The sequence below is a fragment of the Poromitra crassiceps genome, assembly GCF_964638095.1.
Source record: "Poromitra crassiceps genome assembly, chromosome: 25".
Lineage (NCBI taxonomy): Eukaryota > Metazoa > Chordata > Actinopteri > Beryciformes > Melamphaidae > Poromitra > Poromitra crassiceps.
In genome coordinates, this window is record NC_139649.1 from 3,181,613 (window position 1) to 3,202,779 (window position 21,167).

The 21,167-nt window shown below is 41.9% G+C and overlaps 1 protein-coding gene across 6 annotated transcripts; it reads left to right on the forward strand.

Moving 5' to 3' along the window:
- The first annotated feature begins 898 nt into the window (after positions 1 to 898).
- Positions 899 to 20,540, forward strand: LOC310798392 (uncharacterized protein). 6 transcript variants are annotated; one of them, XM_083660941.1, is made up of 6 exons: positions 909 to 1,030; positions 3,714 to 3,854; positions 5,352 to 5,438; positions 9,281 to 9,341; positions 11,539 to 11,631; positions 12,863 to 20,540. In XM_083660941.1, exons 5-6 carry the CDS (start codon positions 11,547 to 11,549, stop codon positions 16,582 to 16,584), a joined length of 3,807 nt encoding a protein of 1,268 aa, XP_083517067.1. In that variant the 5' UTR covers positions 909 to 1,030; positions 3,714 to 3,854; positions 5,352 to 5,438; positions 9,281 to 9,341; positions 11,539 to 11,546; the 3' UTR covers positions 16,585 to 20,540. The 6 variants fall into 6 exon arrangements, with proteins under 6 accessions (XP_083517068.1, XP_083517069.1, XP_083517071.1 ...); XM_083660942.1 differs by lacking the exon at positions 3,714 to 3,854 and having other exon boundaries at positions 899 to 1,030; XM_083660944.1 differs by lacking the exon at positions 9,281 to 9,341.
- The last annotated feature ends 627 nt before the right edge of the window (positions 20,541 to 21,167 follow it).

Below are 21,167 nucleotides of genomic sequence, written 5' to 3' on the forward strand. Positions count from 1 at the left end.
GGTGCGAGGCCCCGTGAGGTGCGAGGCCCCGTGAGGTGCGAGGCCCCGTGAGGCGGGAGGCCCTGTGAGGTGCGAGGCCCTGTGAGGTGCGAGGCCCTGTGAGGTGCGAGGCCCTGTGAGGTGCGAGGCCCTGTGAGGTGGGAGGCCCTGTGAGGTGCGAGGCCCTGTGAGGTGCGAGGCCCTGTGAGGTGGGAGGCCCTGTGAGGTGCGAGGCCCTGTGAGGTGGGAGGCCCTGTGAGGTGGCACACTTCGCACAGCCCTCGTGACGCTACTGCAGACCCTACTAATAGCCTGCAGCTCAGTTCCTGTGACAGTGTTTCCCCTACCATTCTACAAGCCAGAAAAAAGATTTCTTTATTTTAGTTTTTCTTTTTTTCTTTTTCTTTTTTCCTGCTCTCCCCAAAATTTCAATAAACCTTTATGGCATATTATTACAATACAACAATACTGTTATTGACAGTGTTGACAGTAATAGACGATGCCAAATCATTCAAAACAATAAGCATTTTGCTTTTAGGAGCATTGTGCCAGGGTGCAGCGCTGTTCCAAAACGTGCCAATGTGTGCCAACAGGTTAGCTAAAAGTTTAGCGTCACCAGCGAGGGCCCCCACCGTTGCGGTCGGGGTACATTTTGAAATGCCTCCAGGCATGAACATTTTTTCTACAGGAAACACTGCAGCATATCACTGAACAAGCCACCTCCCTAGTGAAGACTTTTCTATTTATAAAGACGGAAGGGGTGTGTGTGCACACGTTATGGCTCCATCATGACAATTATGTATATTTACATTGACATTTTGTCATTTAGCTAATGTTTCTGTGAAATCGTAAACATTCAGTTGTTCTAATTTGTGTGGTGTTTCTATTATTCTTAATATAATTATTTGCATTAATCAATTTCTAGAAATTTCAGGTGACCGTATTTGGGGTCCCGAGGTTTGGAAAGCCTGGTCTACACCTACAGTACAGACAGGCTATAAAGACAGAAGGCAGAGTGCAGGCTCACAGAATCAGAAGAGACTCTTCTCCTGTAAGTACCTCTCTCTCTACATCTGATGCTGCTTTATGAAGGAAATGTTGCATTCAGTCCTGATGTCTTACTTGTGTTGTGTAATCTGCAGATCCTACAGCTTCTTAGTTTAAATCAGTTAAACAGGTTTTAATCGGCAAGTGAAAACTGCAGGTATAGGCCCTGTGTCCACCTAGCTTCTTTTTCCGACGTTAAAAGCTGGGAGTGCGCTGGGGAACGCTGATCCCAGCACACAATATACAAGGAAGCAGTCTGCAAGTAACGTTAGTTCAGCTTGATAGCTGACAGCTAGCAAGCTAACAACACAGGTAGGCTACGCTATTAAAAGCAGTAAGCACAACACTCACCAGAAATATTAAGTGTCTAGCCGATCTGCTCCCACAATTGAGCCGTTCTGTCTCTGTTGCGATAGTTTTTCCATATGATTAGTTACCAGAAAAGGAGCAGCCGACACCAGCGTCTTTCTGAAAAGTTAAAATATTTTCAGCTGGAAGCGCTGGGAGTCGGCGCACAAAAACGCCGAAAAAAGACGCTGGGCGCTCTGCACTTTCTCTACACGTCCGTGTGCGCTCGCATACGCTCTCCTCCCATTGGAAACAATTGAAAATAGACGCTGGACCTGAGGAAAAGACGCCAGGTGGGACACAGGCCCATAGGCACTATCAAATTAATATATTCTTCTATTTGCTGAAAGTAGTATTGAGGGATATATATGGGATATGTATAGTGTATATATATATGTATATATATATATATATATATATATATATATATACGGTGTGTATATATATATATATACACCGTATATATATATATATATACACTGTATATATATACATACATGGCGTATATACGCCGTGCATATATATATATATATATATATATATATATATATATATATATATATATATATATTAGGGCTGTCAAACGATTAATTTTCTTAATCATGATTAATCTTGCTAGAAGGTCGTGGGTTCGATTCCCATCTGGGGACGAGGTGAGCGCTGAAGGAATGCGTGCCCGTCCGTATATCCCCGAGTGCCACCCCTATCGCCCGGGTGGGGGTCGACTAGGCCCCACGGCCTTTCTGTGTGGAGTTTGCATGTTCTCCCCGTGCCTCCCGGGGGTTTCCTTCATATAGGAACCCCCTTCACTAAAAACATGCATTGTCCTGGTTGCTAGTGTGGTTCCTCCTCTCAACGTTGAGGGGCGCCTGTTCAGGGGGAGGGGAACTGGTTGGAATAGCGTGAGCCTTCCACGTGCTATGTCCTACCGGTGAAGCTTCCCCTGTCAGGTGAAAAGAAGTGGCTGACCGACTGCCCATGTCTCGGAGGAAGCATGGAATCAGTCTCGGCTCTCCCTGATCGGCATAGGATGAAGTAGTAACCAGGATAAACTTAGAATCAGCACTAATGGGGGATAAAATGGGATAAAAAATCGGGGGGGGAAAAAAAAAAAAAAAAAAACTATAGTTAATCGCGATTAATCACATCTTTGTATCGCATGTTTAAAATGCCATTATTTTGCATTTCAAAGCATTTTTAATTCGATATTAATCATACTTACCAGTGTGTCGTGATTGGGAATCAAATGAAGGCAAATAAATGTACTTTGTGATCTTGAATTTTAGATTTATTTTCAATTCAATAGAAGTGCAACGTAGACAGGAGGTAACAATGTCTACGAAATATATCTTGAATAGAAAATAAATGCATAATTTTAAACAGTGCAGTACTCGCTCCAGAACCGATACTTCCGGCGCTGGCCCTATGGAGCAGTCTAAACCCAAAATGACACAGCGCTAAAAACTTCCATGTGAATAATGGCTCGGTATTGGAAACTGTGTATTGATAACGTGTATATCGCGTGAAGCCATTGGAGCCGACCTCCCAGTGGTTAGAGGACCCGCGCATCTGAGACTCTGAAGGAAGAATGAGTGATGAGTCTCGCGCTAGCTAGCTGGCTGCTAGCTGGCCACTAGCTGCTCCAGTATGCTTAGCTTTTAGGTGATAGCTCAAACTCGCTGTACTTCGGTGATATTTTAATTCCGTTTTACAGAAGGTGCAAACTACTGTTGACTTGTCCACTGTGACATTTGGGAGTTTTTAAAGTAAAACGAGCCATTTAGAAGCGTATTGCTGTCTTTCTCTTCCATGCCTGCACAGGTAGGAGACAGGGAACCGCTGTGACCGGCTTGACTACAAGTACGGGTGCGACGAAGGGACAAAATAGCGGCATGTGATTAACGCGCTAAAAAAAAAAAATCTATCTATATATATACATGGCATATATATGCCGTACGGAGGATGGAGCAAAGCCGTGGCGCAGCCAGAACGCTGCGCAGATGGACTTGGTGGGACCAAGCAGTTAAGAGTACCAATCAAATATTTTCGCCCAGAATCCAGATAGTGAAGGACAAAACCAAAAAGCATGGGATAGTGTACCCTCTGACACCCGACACCTACCAACTACTAGTGTTAATATGAGTGTTCTTCAGGAGCTATAAGGTGCAATGTTTGTTTTTATCTAAAGCTATAGTAGGCTAATTAATTCATAATTTATTTAAATGTAGATGTAGATACTTCATAAATATGTGTGTGTGTGTGTGTGTGTGTGTGTGTGTGTGTGTGTGTGTGTGTGTGTGTGTGTGTGTGTGTCTATATATATATATATATATATACAGATCCTTTCCAAACAATTTGAATATCACGGAAATACCATGGATGACTGTGGGCTTCAGCGGATTGTGAAGCAAAGACGATTCAAAAATTTGCCGGAGATTCAGAGGGAGCGGACTGAGGCTGGAGTCAGTCATAACTGAGAAGTAACTGCTGATTTTCTTCACACTATTCTAAGTTCTTGAAATACTGTTTTTCTTTTTCTTTTTAGCTGTAGGCCAAAATTATGAAAAATTAAACAAATAAAGTCTAGAAATATTTCACTTTGTGTGTAATGAATCTATAATCTATGAAAGTTTCATTTTTTGAAAGGAATTATTGGAAAAAACTAACTTTTCCATGATATTCAATTTTTTTGGAAAGGATCTGTATTATATAGGCTATATATGTTACAGCACTCGACGTTATAAAAATAATCTGTAGAAGCTGCGCCCTACTGTACAGTTAGAGATGAATCAGCACGAGGGGGGGGGGAGCCGTGCTTAACGTTACAGCACTCCTCTGCTCCTCTCCTGTTTCCTCAACGAGCACCGTCAAGTCAGCCAGAATGCAAAAGTATGTCTTCCGCAGCGGGCTTTCAAAATTAACGTAGCGTTAAACCTAATATAACTTTTGAGTAATGCTTTTAGACTAGTTTCACTCCATATGTAATCGTAACATTACAACCAGTCATTTTGGTGTGTACGCTATTTTATGGAGGTTCCTCGTAGTTGAGTCTATGAGTGATTTAAGTTTATTTTGCACTGTGTGCTTTTATTTTTAAGGCTAGTAAAGGAAGTGGTTGTGTTGTTTGCCGTGTTCTCTCTGCAGCCGTACACGCACCTGTGAATAACGGCGATCTCGTTCAAAAGTTTACTCCAGCCGCAGCTACTTTCCATGAAGAGTGCAACAGTTACATGACCTTACAGCCGGTGTTAAAATATCCAAAATGAACATGAAAAAGGAGACAGCAGGAAAATAGTCATAAAGAGTTTCAGCAAGCGCGAGGTACGCATGCTTCGATAGGCTACTCCAGGAGTATCAGCATGGTGTTGTCTATTGGGCTAATTTTAAGAATGGCTTTACATCTGTTTTTGCAATTGAACTCTTCATATAGACAGGAAATAAATAACGTAAATGACCATTAACAGTCCATTCATGACCACATGAATTTAAAGCATTAATCAGGGAGAAAAAAGAGAGAGAATAGATTCCAGTGTTTGCTGGTATAGGCTATGGTTGGTCCAAGTTCCCAATCGCTGATCGAAACGTTTCCAATGACTTGAGGCGGGGAGTTGCGAAGGGGGAAAAACAGACTTTAGTGACACAGGAGAGATAATTCAAAACATCTTCACATTCACATCAAAGAACCATTATCTCCACTTGTCACAACAAAAGGGAAACACGCACTTCAGTTTGAGGGCGGTCTGGCATTTTTATTTGTATATTTACATAACCACAACAACCACAATAGATGTATTTCGGCTTTGGAATGTAATTTGTGTGGGATGTTTAAGGGGTGTCTGTGCGCACTGGGCAGTGACTTATCTTCGCACCTTACCACTGGGGGCACTGGACTTAAAGATGGGTCAGGATTTGCTTAAATTATTTGCGTAAGTTGTCTTGTTTACTTTTTAACCATTTTGTTGTTGTTTTTTTTACAGCACTACATTTGTGTGGGATACCTTTGCAAGACAATACTGGGTGGTGAAACACGGATTGGATCGAGTAGATCCACTGTCACTGGACAGGTTAGTCATTGTTTTAGTAGGGATTCTATGCAAGGTTTTATAAATGAGACCCAATGTGTGTAGAATAAATTATGAAGATAAAAAATTGCTAACCTATGTGAGCAATTTTTCTATTACACCTATTTTTCAAAAATTTTATTGAAAAAAGAAGAAGAAAAAGACATTTCCTACTAAATCAAATGCATGTTTATGGAGCTACTTGTCTCATAATTTTTCCGTGGATTTTTACATTCTATTTGGCTCCTACATGCTATTTATTTATTTATTTTCATGTGATCATGGGAACCTATACTCAGATAGCGTTTTGTGAAAATATATTATAATACATAAATGGCTGTATCTTAACTTATTGAGTGCCAGCCACTTTTGGAGAACGGAAGCTCCCAACAATGTGATCACAATTAACATACTTAACAGATCTTTTGCCATGTTTTGCAGCATGCTCTGTGTGTTTTATTTATTTTATTTATTTTAGGTTTCACTAACCTTTTATACTATTAATTTTTTTTTGGTACTATTAACTGTGTGTTTTAATCATTTTTGGTTTTACTAACTTTCTGTACTTTTAATCTTTGTTGTATTATTAATTTTTCTTTCGCTTTCATGACTACATCAACCTGCCATGGGACTACAGGTGGAAACTAGCCCTTGGGCTACAACCTGGCATATTTACTGTACGGCTGTACTGTTCATTAATGTGTAAAGTCCCATTCTTTAAATAAATGAATCTGAATCTGAAAGTGCCAGAGTTTCAGAGCGTTTTCAGTGATTTCTCGAGGCCCACAGAATATTGTGTGATATTACTATGTAAACACCGAACACGCACAAAGAACGAGGAGACTCTCTTCTATCATCTGCAAAAAAAAGTTTATTGATCCCATTTTCCGTTCTTTAGTTATGAGCCGGAGAAGATAGGCTGTTTTGAGCAAAAAGACAGTTTTCAAATTATAAGCTGAGATATTCAGCCTTTTGTGAAATGCAGCATTTCAAGCACATTCACTGACGCTAGCTAATATTTTCTGATGTAGTGACCTGGTGTAGTTCTGTGGAGCCTGCGTGCCCCACCCCCTCTCCCCGCCTCAGCTGCAAACTCCTCCCCACACGCACCCAGTCTATTTTCGGAGCCTCCGTTTTTGCGCCGGGCGGCTCCCGGCCGTCTCCCAGCGCGACAAGGAAATGCCAAACGGGACTGCAGGGATAGGTTTGGCCCTTCGGCGTCGGGTGCTGCCTTTCTGGCGGGTAATCGTGTGGAGAAACTATATGCAGACAGACAGACAGAGGCAGAGGAGCTCAGTTGTGTGTGCGGATTGACTGATGTTCGCAGCCCGACGTCAGCTGCAGACAGAGCAATCTATATGGCTCTGGCTGCAGCATGCATCGGCTTCTCTTTGATCACGGCTTTTTGCTGCAGTGTTCCGGACCTTTCTGTAATCTGGAGAGCACTGTCGCCACCTAATGAGTCCGTAAAATAGGTTATACACCTTCAATAGCTACAATATTTGTACAGGAGATGCCTGATGCTTTGATCCACGTCCCACCGTCAAAAAACACAATTGACGAACATGTTCGTCCTTGGCACTCTACGTTACTAAACCAATTGACGAACATGTTCATCCATGGCACTCAATGAGTTAAAGAAAAAATAATTTTTTTTTTTTATCAATTGCTTGTTACTGTTGGATTACATTTAATTATGTCATTTAGCAAACTCTTTTGTCCAAAGTGACTTACAATAGTACATTTTGTCACCATTAGTACAACCAAGTGCAATCACCCCCCCCCCCCCCCGCAAGATAGTGTGGCTGTAAAATAAATAAAAAATAGAGGGCACTCGGTAGAGTGCAGACCTCCACCACGGCATGTTACACCCATTGCTTTACCCAGATTTTACCTTCAAAATAAAAGCGCTAATTTATTACTGCATAACTCACTACGGCTTAAAATTGACTTTTCGAAGGCACATTATGTTCATTTACAACAGGTTTCTCTGCAGATGTTTTCTTTATTTACTCTTTGGTACTTGAGGTAAACACGTTGCTTTAAATTGCATTACTTTGAAAATTGTAACCAGAAGTTTCTGTTTTATTCTGGCTGACTTGAGAAATGGTTTTATGTTGTCTTTGATGTTGTAATGGAGTCTTCCACTCATCCCTGTATTATTCACATGTGCCTTTGTGTAAGAAATATATATTGTCTGAACAATGACTGCTATTTGAGTTTATCAATGGATATTGACGGGAGTTGTTGATGGGTTTACACAACGCGACTGCGACTGATGTCGGCTTGGAAATTCAAACAAAAAATAACAATTACAATTATTATACAATTATTTTTGTTTTTGCTCCAAGTGAAAATGTTTATGGTCACTCACAATTCAGTAGGTCACGGGTTGACTTGGTTCCAGCCTTAGATTTTTCGAAATGTCTATGGAGACAATGAATGGGAAACTCACTTCTGGGGCAAGAGATGTCACATGACTGTTCAGCTCTATAAGCTGATACTGCACAACAGTACTGATACTGTACTGCAGTATTGATACTCTATTTAGCCATAGCCGTTAATTGATGAAGTTCCCATTAACACATTGAGTGCCAAGGACGTCTCTGGACGTCCTAAAAAAAAGTAACGAGGAGTGCCAAGGACGTCTGTGGACGTCCTAAAATCATAATTCATATTATTCCATAATTCTGCTGTTTAAGGTCGTACCCAGCCAGTGAGCATGAATCCCTTCAAGGGATCACACGGCACAAGGGATATACGGGAGCTGCGCCACCCACCTCAGATCCTTTACTTTGTGCAGGAGAAAACGGAGAAAGCCGTGATCAGAGAGACACCGACGCATGCTGCAGCCAGAGCCACACAGATTGCTCTGTCCGCAGCTGACAGTTGGCTGCGATCCGAGCCCACAACTGAGCTCCTCCGCCGCTGTCTATCCGCCTGCACACAGCCCCTCCACACGCCCACCGCCAGAAAGGCAGCACCCGAAGCCGAACGGCTAAACCTTCTCCCTCAGTCCCGCCTGCCATTTCCTTGTTGCACTGAAATCCGCCCGGGGCAAAAACTGAGGCTGCGAAGACAGACTGTGTGCGTGTGGGGAGGAGCCCGCAGCTCCGGGGTGGAGAGGGGGGGGGGGCACGCAGGCTGCACAGAACCACACCATGTCACTACATCAGAAAACACCAGCCAGAGTCAGTGAATGCGCTTGAAATTAGAGTATTCATAAAAGTGACTTTATCTTGAAAAGTAAAAAAAGACAGCAGAAAACCCTTGAAAGTGCGCTTTTTTCAGAGGCTGTCATTTCATAATGGAACTGTCTAGAAACAAAATTTCTTCTTTGAAAGAAGTAGGAGTGTCCAATGTTTCATTAGAGTCCAACCCTGTTCATATAGCCCTAATAGAAAAAATTCTATAGCTGTTTTCAACTGAATGGAAGTGAATCTGGCACAGGCTCCAGACAATTTTACTGAAGCGCTGTGGCACTCAATGTGTTAAAATAATAATTTGCAGCTATAATGACTAATGGTGTCATAATAAATGTCCCATTAATGTAATAAAAGTTGCCTGAACATCTTTCCTGTTCAAATTAACTCATAATATAACAGTGAAAATTCAACTCAACTGTCACTCATTTACACATATTCATTATGCTGCATGCATAAAAAAAAAAAAATGGATCTGGATTAAAAAAATATAAATGTTTCCTTAAAGTTTTCCTTAAATTATGCAAAAATTATTACAATAACAGAACTATTCCACTATTTGCTGTTGGTTATTGCATTAATGGAAAGTTGTCACATTAACAGTGGTAAAAGTCCTAATAGTTTAATTCTGTTTTCCATTAGAGGGAAGAACATGCTGATTAAGACTTGGTGCATCTGACTGTCGCAGCAGTTGAGAGAGACGGTAAGAAAGTTGTTTTTATTATTTGTATTTCTTCTTATTCTTCTATCATTACTGTTGGGAGAAGATGCTGAAGCCCAATTTCTCATTACTACATCTTTTAAATCCTGCATGAACATGCCTGCGTCTGTGTTTCCACAAAGCATTTGCAAACTGTTATTGAATGTGTTTCCACTAATACTTTAGTGCAGGCGTCGGCAACCTTTTTGATATGAAGTGGCATTTTCAAATTTGCTTGTCAATCAGTGTGCCCAAGGTTTTTTGGCTGGAAGGCCTGACATTGTCTGTCTTTCGCGCCAACACTTTAATCTACCCTCTGCTGCTTTGGAATGTATGGAACGCAAGGAGGCTAATCAATCAGCCATATTAGGGCATCCTCAGACCTTAGAGTAAAAGGCATCATTCCTCAGACTAAACACAGCTCATGCCTCAGCGGTGCCCTGAATCGGCTTCAGTCCTCATACGAAAACGCTGTCATTCCTCCTGCCTCGTACGAAACTCCCTCACTTCTCGTACCTCGCTCTGCTAAAAAAATACTCTCAGGTCTATTGGTCCATGCCTGGTATCAATTATTAATGATTCTCTCCAATCTGGTTGTGTCCCTTCTCAGCCTTTTTTTTTAAACCAAGTTGTTTTATTTGCCTACCCTTAACCAAGTTGTTTTAGTTGCCTACCCTTAACCAAGTTGTTTTATGTGCCTACCCTTAACCAAGTTGTTTTATTTGCCTAACCTTAACCAAGTTGTTTTATGTGCCTACCCTTAACCAAGTTGTTTTATTTGCCTAACCTTAGCCAAGTTGTTTTATTTGCCTACCCTTAACCAAGTTGTTTTATTTGCCTACCCTTAACCAAGTTGTTTCATTTGCCTAACCAAGTTGTTTTATTTTCCTAACCTTAACACATTCAGTGCCAAGGACGTCTGTGGACGTCCTAAAAAAAAGTAACGAGGAGTGCCAAGGACGTCTGTGGACGTCCTAAAATCATAATTCATATTATTCCATAATTCTGCTGTTTAAGGTCGTACCTAGCCAGTGAGCATGAATCCCTTCAAGGGATCACACGGCGCCACCTTAAACATCGTCACAGGAGCTGCTCCACCCACCTCAGATCCTTTACTTTGTACAGGAGACAGCGGAGAAAGTGGAAACCGATGCATGCTTTCTGCCAGCGCCGTATATATTGCTCTGCCTACAGCGGAGAGTGGGCTCGGCTGCATCCGCGCTCACAACTGAGCTCTTATGCTTCTATCTATCTCCACACGATTTCCTAGAAAGGCAGCATCCGAAGCCGAACGGCCATGCCTTTTCGTTCAGTCGCGTTTGCCCATCAAGGAAATGATGCGCGCTGGGATCTGTCCGGGGCAAAAACGAGAAAACAAACTGTGCGTGTGGGAGGAGCCCGCAGCTCAGAGGTGGAGAGGGGAGAGGGGGGAGGGAGGGGGGGGGGGGGGAGAGGTGTGTGTGTCACACAGGCTTCACAGAAACCACACCACACGCCACCACATCAGAAAACACCAGCCAGAGTCAGTGAATGTGGTCGAAATTAGAGTGCAAAAGGTATTCATAAAAGGGCCTATAACTTGGAAAGTAAAAAAAAACGACAGAAAACCATTGAAAGTGCACTTTTTTGAGAGGCTGTAATTTCATAATGGAACTGTCTAGAAACAAAATTTCTTCTTTGGAAGAAGCAGGAGTGTTCAATCTTTCATTAAAGTCCAGCCCCGTTAATATAGCCATAATAGAAAAAATTCTATAGCTGTTTTCAACTGAATGGAAGTGAATCTGGCACAGGCTCCAGACAATTTTACTGAAGCGCTGTGGCACTGAATGTGTTAACCAAGTCTTTTTAATTGCCTAAGCATAACCAGCAAACGCGGCACCGCATAATGCTCATGAATGTAGTTTTAGAGTAATTGGAAATCAACTTTTTTTGTCTATTCGGTTTGAGGATGTGTTGTTTATCCCGTGTATCCACTGAACAGCACACCCTGATGGTGTCACATGTTATTTTATGCCGATTGGAAACAGAATGCGAGGTCATGTTATCAAGATTGTTTTACCAGGCTAACTTACAGCTGTACTTTACAGCACAGGAGAGAGTCTGGCTGCTCTTACTCTCACTCTGGTATAGCGGGGGGAAAATGCTCCATTATCTTTAATTAACTACAGTAACAAACTGTTGTCTGTTTTCTCCAGTGCAGACTGAGCGATGGAGACGTTAAAGGTGGCAGCGCTTGGCCGGCCTTTCAGTCTTGGGATGTTGTACGACTGTCGCCAAGACAAACTGGTTCCTGGTAAGCCTTAATATCAAGCTATTTAATAATGCAATGACAACATGCTAAACATTAATCTGCAACATTTTCAACTCTGTCTGCCTGCTCTAATGAGAGTGCCGAGAGCAGACCAGGGAACAAGGTTTTCTCATGATAATATAACAAGATAATTATCTCATTATGTTGAGATAACAAAGGTCATTTTCTTGTGATAACGATATCTCGAGATAACAAAGCCCGTTTTCTCATAATAATGAGATACAATTTTTCATTAGCCTAAATATGATATTGGGAAGTAGCGCTGCGTGGTCTTTCAGGACCATTTAGAGCGGTGTTAGACTGCTTTGATAAGGGCAATAACAGATGTCGGTTGTCACCAACTACTATCTTGCTCACTAATCAGTTGTTGCTCAAATCGAGAATGCAACGGGGCCTTTCTTCCCCAGAGGGAGGATGAATATGCGTTGTTGCAGGGCATGGAGCTCATGGAGCTTCCATCCCTATCTTTGATCCATATCCAAACCCTAACTTCAACCAAGTGGGTACCAGTGCCACCCTAACCCTAACCACAACCCCAAGGCATCACTGACCTTTGCCCAACCCCACCTAACCACAACCTAGTCTGGGGCCAAAACCTTGGCATCTGGCCATCCGGGAAAAAAGCAGAAATGGCCGTTGCAAATCCAGCGAATGCGGAACTTTTCTGTGCCCCAAAAAAACAATTCTGCTCTGAAAACAGGGCGTCCTAAATAAATGTGATAAGAGTTATAGCTATGTAGCTAACACACAAAAATAAAATGAACACCATATAAAACTATCTTTCTTTTTTTATGGGGGAACGATAACACTGTAACATACATCCGCTGGATCTGGGATGGATCTTAGACAGGAAGACCAAGAAGCCAATAATGGAAACCAGGCTCTTCTCCTTTGAGAGAAAGCCTGGTGACGCGAGGTTACACCCAACCCAAGTGTGTCAGGGTGGCTCACCCCAACCGTGTGCGTCCAAACATGATGCACACGGCATGTGACAAAGCAACGCAAATCGACGCCGGCATAGTGAGAACATGTTGAAACCCAGCAGTAAAGTGGCCAAACTAAAATGAGTAACAACTGACAGTAGTGATTTACTTGAAATTTCTGTTGTTTTCATCTAAAATGTAGCTCGCCTGCATGAGCTTTTTGTAGTGAAATGAACTGCAGCCTGGCTGTTTGGAAACAAAAGTAAGAACTTTTATCCCCTCTGTTGCAGGCATGACATTGTGGGACCATGATGCCCTGGAAAAGAATATACGAGAAACCCCCCAGAAACGCAGTGAATTTGAGATAGTTAAATCTAACTCAATGGACAACAAATTTAAAGCATTAAACGTTGGAGCCTCCCTGAAGGCAAGTGTCTTGAGTGGACTGGTAGATGTTGAGGGATCTGCTAAATACCTAAAAGATTGCAAGACTTCCAAAAAACAGGCCAGAGTAGCATTACAATACAAAATTACCACAAAGTTCCAGCAACTGTCAATGGAACACCTTGCAAGAGGCAATGTGAAACATCCAGATGTTTTTGATGAAGGACTTGCAACACATGTAGTCACAGGTATCCTTTATGGTGCAGAAGCCTTCTTTGTATTTGGCTGTGAGGTGCCTGAAAAGGAGGAGCATAAAAAAGTTGAGGGCAAACTGAAGGTAGCGCTCAACAAGATTCCTAAGCTTGAGATAGGAGCTGAATGTTTCCTGCAAACAGAAAATGTGGACATTGCAAATGCTGAAGAATTCCACTGCAAATTCTATGGAGATTTTTACGTTGAGAAGAATCCTGTGTGTTTTCAGGATGCAGTACAAGTCTACCAAAGCCTCCCACAATTACTGGGAACAAATGGAGAAAATGCTGTACCAATGAAAGTCTGGCTGCTGCCCCTGACAGAGTTAGATTCATCTGCTGCTCAACTTTTCCGTCAGATAAGAGGTACTCTTGTGCAGAAAGTTGAGAAGGTCCTGGAGGACTTTAGTGAGCTGGAGATGAGATGGAATGATGCAATGGAAAGCATTACAGCCCAGCAATTCCCACAGATTCTCAAAAAGCTGAAAAGGTTTAAAGAATTGTGCTCCGAGTACACGCTGGAATTCCAGCAGATCCTGGCAAAGAAACTTCCATCAATCCGGGGAGGTGGGGAAGAGGAGAGTGTGCTGGTAGAGATCCTAAAAAAGATACATTCTTCTCCATTCAACAATGAAAAGCTGAATGAGTGGCTTGATTTTAAAGAGAGAGAACTCAACACGTTACAATGTCTTACAGACAAGATGAAAAACACCAAGATATTCACATCTCGAAAAGCGCTTGACAAAGAAATCCTTAGTGCAGAGCATGCTGTGTGCTTTGCTTTCACCTCACTGGAAAACGCTGAACCTTACCTCTCAGCTTTATCAAACTACTTAGAAGAAACAGAGAGTCCTCAAGCCTGCCTTCACAAGCTCTCCTTGAGTAGTTCAATTATTGCCCCTGCTAGACTGTTTCAAGGTGAGAGAGACAGGAAAGATCAAGAGAGAGTGGGGGATGACCTGCAACAAATGTCCTGTGCCGGACCTGAACCCAGCACTTACCAGTTACATGGTACATGCCCTACACCACTGAGCCAGCAGGACGCCCCCGAACAATCATGGTATTATTCAAAGGAAGTATCAGATGCAATGAGGGAAAAAGCAACGCTCTTTGTTGATTTTGCAGAGAACAACAAGAACAACAACAGCATTAAGTTCCTAATAGCAGGTATACCAAATGAGATGCAAAAAGGTGCGAGTGTCCATCTGTATAAAGACGGCTCCTTAGTCACTGAGAACTTTGAGCCACCTTCAAAGCCTGAAGCACCAACAGTAAGTGACACAACCCACAACAGTGTGACAGTGAAGATTTGCCCACCAAGATTTGGAGTAGAGGGCATCACCCACTACTCTGTTGAGTACTGTGTCACTGGAGAATATGTTTGGCAACAAAAGAAAGCAACAAAAGCTGAAGGCGTCACAGTATCTGGTCTGACTCCTAACACACAGTACATGATCAGATGCAGAGCAGTGTCCTCAGTAGGTAAAGGGCCAGCCAGTGACGTTAGTGGTTCCATCATAACCTTACCCACTAGTCCTCCTGAAAAACTTCAAGTTGAAGCAAATTCAAGTGAGATAGCAGTTAGCTGGGAGGAACCTGATGAGCTTAGCAAAGGTGTCACCATTTTGAGCTACATCGTGGAGTACGCAAACGCAGCCCCAGAGGTGAAACATGAAGAACTTGAATGGAAACAAATAGTGTCAAGAGCAGAAAATACTGTAATTTCTGGGCTTCCGGCAGAGACAAAGTACGCTGTCAGGGTCAGATGTGACTATGGTGAAGCTGGCAGAAGCAAGGAAAGCATCTCAGTTAATGTCTCGACAACAAAGCAGGAATCCCTCAAGGAATTGCTCAAGCGTAAAAGTCAGTTGGACTTAAAGTCTGAATCACCTTCAGTTTACAAACTTCCTCTGGACAAAGACAATACCGATATAGACGGATGCAGCAGCTACAGTTTTGGCCTAGAAAGCATGAAGCGAAATCGCACTATAATGCTTCTTGGAGAAAGCGGATCAGGAAAGTCCACTCTCATCAATGGAATGATCAACTACATCCTTGGTGTAGAGTGGAAAGACACTTTCAGATTCAAATTAATTGTTGAGGATGAGTTGAGATCACAAACTGAAAGCCAGACTTCTGACGTCACTGTCTACAGAATTAACCACGAAGAGGGGTTTGAAATCCCACATTCTCTGACTATTGTTGACACACCAGGTTTTGTAGATACAAGAGGAATAGAAAGAGATGAGGAGATCACAAAGCAGATCCAGACACTTTTCAAATCTGCTAAGGGAGTCAGTGCGATTGATGCAGTGTGTTTTGTGGTCAAGGCCTCTCTTGTACGGCTAACAGCAACACAGAAATATGTGTTTGATTCAGTGTTCTCAATTTTTGGTAAAGATGTAGAAGAGAACATTCAGATGTTGGTGACATTTATAGATGCCCAGCAGCCACAGGTTCTCGAGGCGATCCTCAGAGCTCAGGTCCCATGCCCCAAAACAGACAGCGGACTTCCAGTTCACTTTAAATTCAACAACTCAGCACTGTTTGCAAAGAACCTTCTTGAAGACACGGATATGCCTCAAATGTTTTGGAAAATTGGTGTCAACAGCATGAACAAGTTTTTCACTGCTTTAGACCAAATGACAACCAAAAGCTTGCAGATGACCAAAGCTGTTCTAGAAGAGCGCAAGCATCTTGAAGCAGCTATTGAAGGTTTGCTCTCGCAAATTGAAGCTGAAAACGCAGCAATTGAAGCAATTGAGATTACAATACAGACAATTCAAGCACATGAAGCTGACATCTCTTCAAATGAAGATTTCAATTTTGAGAGAATCCTTCATAAGCGTGTCGAAAAAAAGATAAAAAAAAAAAAGGGAGAGTATGTCACCAACTGCATGGAATGTAAAATATCATGCCACTACCCATGTCAATTGAAAGATGATGGCAGCAAGAAGGGCTGTACAGTCATGAAAGAGGGGAAATGTACCGTGTGTCCGGGAAGATGTGATTGGAGCGTGCATTCCAACACTCGCACTAAATGGGTGAGTGAGAAATGTAAAGAGAAGGTGACAGTGAAAGAGCTGATGGAAGAGTATAAAGAAGCTAAGATGACTGTTCAAGAAATGATTGAGAAGTTAAAGGACCAGATCCCGATAATTCAGGAAAGGATGATGGCTCTCGTAAAGGAGGCAAAGGATCGACTGAATAAGATCGCCTTGAGGCCTAACCCACTGAGCACTCCAGCATACATTAAGATGCTCATTAAGAGAGAAAGGGTAGAGGGCAGAGATGGTTACCTGAGTCGGGTTCAAACTTTGAAGGCACTGAAAAAGAAAGCAAAAATCATACAAAGACGAACGATTCTTTTTTTCTGAAAAATGAATGACACATTTTTTCTGAATGACACATTGCATGCACAAGCATCGTCTCAACTGACTCCCCCCCCTCCCACCACCACGCCTGGCTACAAGTGCATTTTTTTTTTACTATTATTAATATATCATTGTGGGTAGTTAGAGCTTGTTAGCCTTGACTGGTAGTCTTCCTAGGAGAAGGAAAACTCTGCTTTAAAACCTCCACTGCCTTGCGGCTATATCCACTCATAGAAAAGGCTTTGGGAGTAAATCTTGATAAAAAATCAGGAGTCACTGAGAGTAGAATCATCATTGAAAAGAAATAACATAGGTTGTTTAGGAATTGGGAATTTCAGAATATTCTCAAGGCTCTCCGCCACCTTGGACCAAAGGTTACAAACAGAAGGACACTCCCAAAAAACATGAAGATATGTTCCAACAGTGTTCTGGTTACATTTAGTGCAGTATCACTCTCAGTGATAATACCACGTTAGCCTTTAGGAAAATTATTTTCGCAGGCTTAACTGCCGCCAAAAAGACCATAATTCACTCATGGTTCACCCCCGACCCCCCATCAGCAAAAGAATGGCTGAATCATTTGAGGGACATTGCCCTCATAGAAAGATCGTTAGCTGTAACTCATAAAGCGCGGGCATCAACTGTAGAGGCCTGGGACATCCTTATTGGTTCTCTTTCAAACCCAGACTCTCTTGTTTAGATCTAAGGTGTCACTCTGATAGGATATAAGATCTACACATATACACATTTCTAGTGTCCATATTTTTACTGTACTTGTACTTTTTTTTATTATTATTGTTTTGTTTGTCTGCTTCCCTCATGTTTCTCTTTTTTTCTTCTCCTCACTCCTAACATTTATTGTTAATCTTTTCTTTGCAAGGCATTGGTGATATAAATATAGCCTGTCAATTGCTGTTTGTATGCATATGACTCCTTGTACTATTTATAGTACCACTGTCATGATCTTCATTTGACAAAATTGAATAAAAATTTGATCACAAAAAAAAATCAGGAGTCAGAGCCCCTAAGGCAGTAAACCTGGTTCTGAACTGTAACCTGGTACCAAACTGTAACAGCTCTGCTGTTCCTTTGGATCCACCAGTGACGTGGAGAGAGAGGACGTGCTACATGGGCAGCATGTAGCTGCCCATGGGCAGCATGTCCTCCTTCCACATTGCCCAGGCTTCTAACCAGGATGCATCATGCTCCACCCTGACCGATGCAGGCCCATATATCCTCTATTACTCTTTAATTACATGTTAGTATTTTTTATTTATGATTTCAACACCTATGAGTTTGATTAAGGGTTCGCCAGTAAGTAATGCATTCTGTCTTTGAACAATGAACCCTTACAGAAGACCCACCCAGATGCACACAAAAAAATACGTTTAACACATTGACTGCCAGCCGTTTTTTTTTTGCTGTAGGTAGCTTCTGCCAGGCCGTTTTTTGAGGATTCTGGCTCATTTTAGAAGAGCCGAGGATTCTTTTCTGCTTGGAGTTTGTGAACACAAAGTTCACAAAAGTACTAATAGAATGTGTGCTTTCTCTGTCTAAAAGAGTTAGTTTGTAGAGTTAGTAGTTATGTAGATATTAGCCGTTGAGTACAGCATGGTTTCAGCTGTCTGAGAGTGAAAGCTGAGATAATCGCAGTTTTGTGAAATTCAATCAAACAGGCAGAACAGTCACTTTAACCATTTATTTTTGGCATCAGTGAGAGATCAGACATCCAAACAATATAGTTCCGAACGCCCTCTCCTTCAACTCCTCCCTCCGTGGGCGTGTCTAGTGGCTTTCAGCCTGCGTTTGTCACAAGCGAGTGCTCTGCTGCTGCGAGTTTGAGCAGCCTCCCTCCCTGGCAGCGAGTTTGAGCAGCCTCCCTCCCTGGCAGCGAGTTTGAGCAGCCTCCCTCCCTGGCAGCGAGTTTGAGCAGCCTCCCTCCCTGGCAGCGAGTGTGGATAGGGCTCACTCGTCTCTTGGGTTTGAGAGCCCCGATGAAGCCCCGTGCGACTCTAGGCTTTATGCTGCCCACCCAGTCCATTTCTGGAACCCCCCACCGCAGCAGCGCGAAAGCGTCCCCGCCTACAGTATGAGAATGAGGCTCGTTCGTTTCTGGGTTTTCGGAATGCGTGCGATTCTGGCCTTTCTGCGGGCGTTTCAAAGTGTGTTTCACCCATAATATATTATGCAAATTTGCAATCCCCCGTGTGCTGCTGCTGGCGCGGCCCGAGAGGGGCGAGTCTGGTGACTGATGACTGTAAAATCGGCAAGCCATTTCCTTGAGAATGGAGGAAGCAGCCGCGGGAGGCGGCTGCTTTTGGTTGACTTTCTCTCTGTGGGGAGAGCACCGTCGCCACCTAGCTGGTCGGTAAAATAGATTATACACATTCAATACTTCCAATATCTCCATAGGAGACGCGGGGGGCATTGATCCACGTAGCACCGTCAAAAAATTTTTTTTTTTTTTTTTTGACGACTCAACTCGTCGTTGGCAGTGAACGGTTGGATTCTGTTTGACGACTCAACTCGTTGTTGGCAGTGAACGTGTTAAACATAAAAAAGTGCTGAAACAAAAAGGATGAGGTTTTTGTGTACATAATGTGACATTTGTTTTTCAAAGTCAGCTCTTACAGATTGTTTGTCCTGTATTATCAATCAAGGCATTTATGTATAAAGCACCATCAGACTGGAAGAAAAGCCTAACTCAATCAGATTGATTACTTCTTTACATATGTTTTTGAATGTATTTACTGTTTATTCATTTTCATTGAGTTGTGGGGTTCTATCTACCTTCAGGATAGTTCAGAGATGTTGAGCTTCAGAGTTTTTGGCGTTCACTGAGTTGAATGGAGATGGGTCAGTTTGTTTTCAAAATCAAAAAAATCATTTGTTTTCTAAATAAATAAACAAATGTGTTGATGGGCATTCATGGAGTAGGTTAATGTGAGTAGCTCGATTTAGACAGGGAAGGCGAGTAGAACCTTGTAATTCCAAGGTCACAATCATGTTATTTGCTTGGTTCAATTTACATTTTTTATTCATTCTTCATTTTACATTTTTTATTCATTCTTTACAGATTACATTTGTAATAGATAGTCTGGTTTGGGTCTGTGTGAGAGCCCTTATGTGTATGTATTTTTTAATGTTACTATGTTGATTTTTTAGCATCATTGGATTGTTTATTATTATGTATATTGTTTTGTTTAAATGGTCATTTCTATGTTTTAAGCCTGAGGATCCCCTACAAAATGCATCTCTCTCTCAAGGGGTTTATCCTCCAATTAAATTTTGATATGTAGAAATGGCACTGCCCCTGGATGTTATAAATGGCACTGCCCTGGATAGCCTCTCAGAACTTATTATTACTATGGTTCATATTCCACATTTTGTATCATCCCCCATGTGAAAAGTTCAGCAGCTCAAAGCTCATTTTGCTCCTCTGATATCTCTACCTCCCCTGAAAATCTAACATTCTCCTACCAAAGCTGTTTCAAAAGGAAGTGGACATTCATTTGGAAGAAATAGAAGTAACCATGAAGATAATTTAGCTATAGCTCTATCAACCTTTTATTGTTTTTGCTGTTTTGTGTGTATGTCCAGTTGTTTTTGGTCTTTCATAGAAGACACAATGGAAATAAATGTTTGTGATGGAAAATCTCCAAACATCTGAGTCTCTGTGTATTACAGTACCTTGGCAGCACCTTGTAAACATTGTTTTTAGAAAAGTTACTATACTGTAAGTAGTTAGGCTACACATTATTTGTTCATGCAGTATGAAAAGACAAACAACCACTAGGGCTAGTGTGTCGAACTTGAAACAACCCAACCTAAAAAGCAAAGTTGGGAGAAGTACATTCCTCTAAATAGGGGGGAGGAGTGGAACAAAATACATAACGAAATTAAATCTGATAGTTCTCTGAATACTTAAAAAAAAAAATCAACTTGTGTGTGTGTTTTTATTATTCATGATTGTACAACATTGATGTTTTTTATGTGTATTATAAAATGGGATATCAATATCAATAAATGTAGCTTAAGCAAAAATTCTTTAAGAGAGACTTAATTATCATCATTGACTCTCTTTTTATGCATTCACTTTTCTAGGAGAATCATTCAGCTCTTCAGTCATTCACTTCTTTCCCTCTTAAGAGAAACCCTCTTATTGTCACGCCCACTCATTCATAAAATTACGTCATCAATCACCCTTTTCCCGCTTCTATCTAGCGTCACTGTTTGTGGGAGGTAACGTTTATTTTAGGCCAATCAGAGTAAGACACCTTTTCCCATTCAGCCTATCACCATCAAGCTGTCAAAGCTAAAAGCTCTCCGTTTGTGTGATCTGTTGCTTTCCACTCACTCCATTTTCTGTCTGCCTCCCAGCTGAGACTTCAGGACCGCAATGGAAATAAGTCCTACTACGACTTTATTGTGATATCCTGATGAAGTATTTTATACTGCATGCTTGTTGGTGTATTGTATTTTTTAGTTGTCAAATAAATTCCACATCACCAAACGTATCCATTATAGCTCTAGATCAGGTCTATGCCTATCTCCAAGAACAGGGTGAAGTTACCTTCAAATCAGTC

Coding starts and splice junctions, on each gene's coding strand:
- LOC310798392 (XM_083660942.1), top strand. CDS start 11,547: ATGGAGACGTTAAAGGTGGCAGCGCTTGGCCGGCCTTTCAGTCTTGGG. Junction 11,632..12,862: donor CCAAGACAAACTGGTTCCTG/GTAAGCCTTAAT, acceptor CCTCTGTTGCAG/GCATGACATTGTGGGACCAT.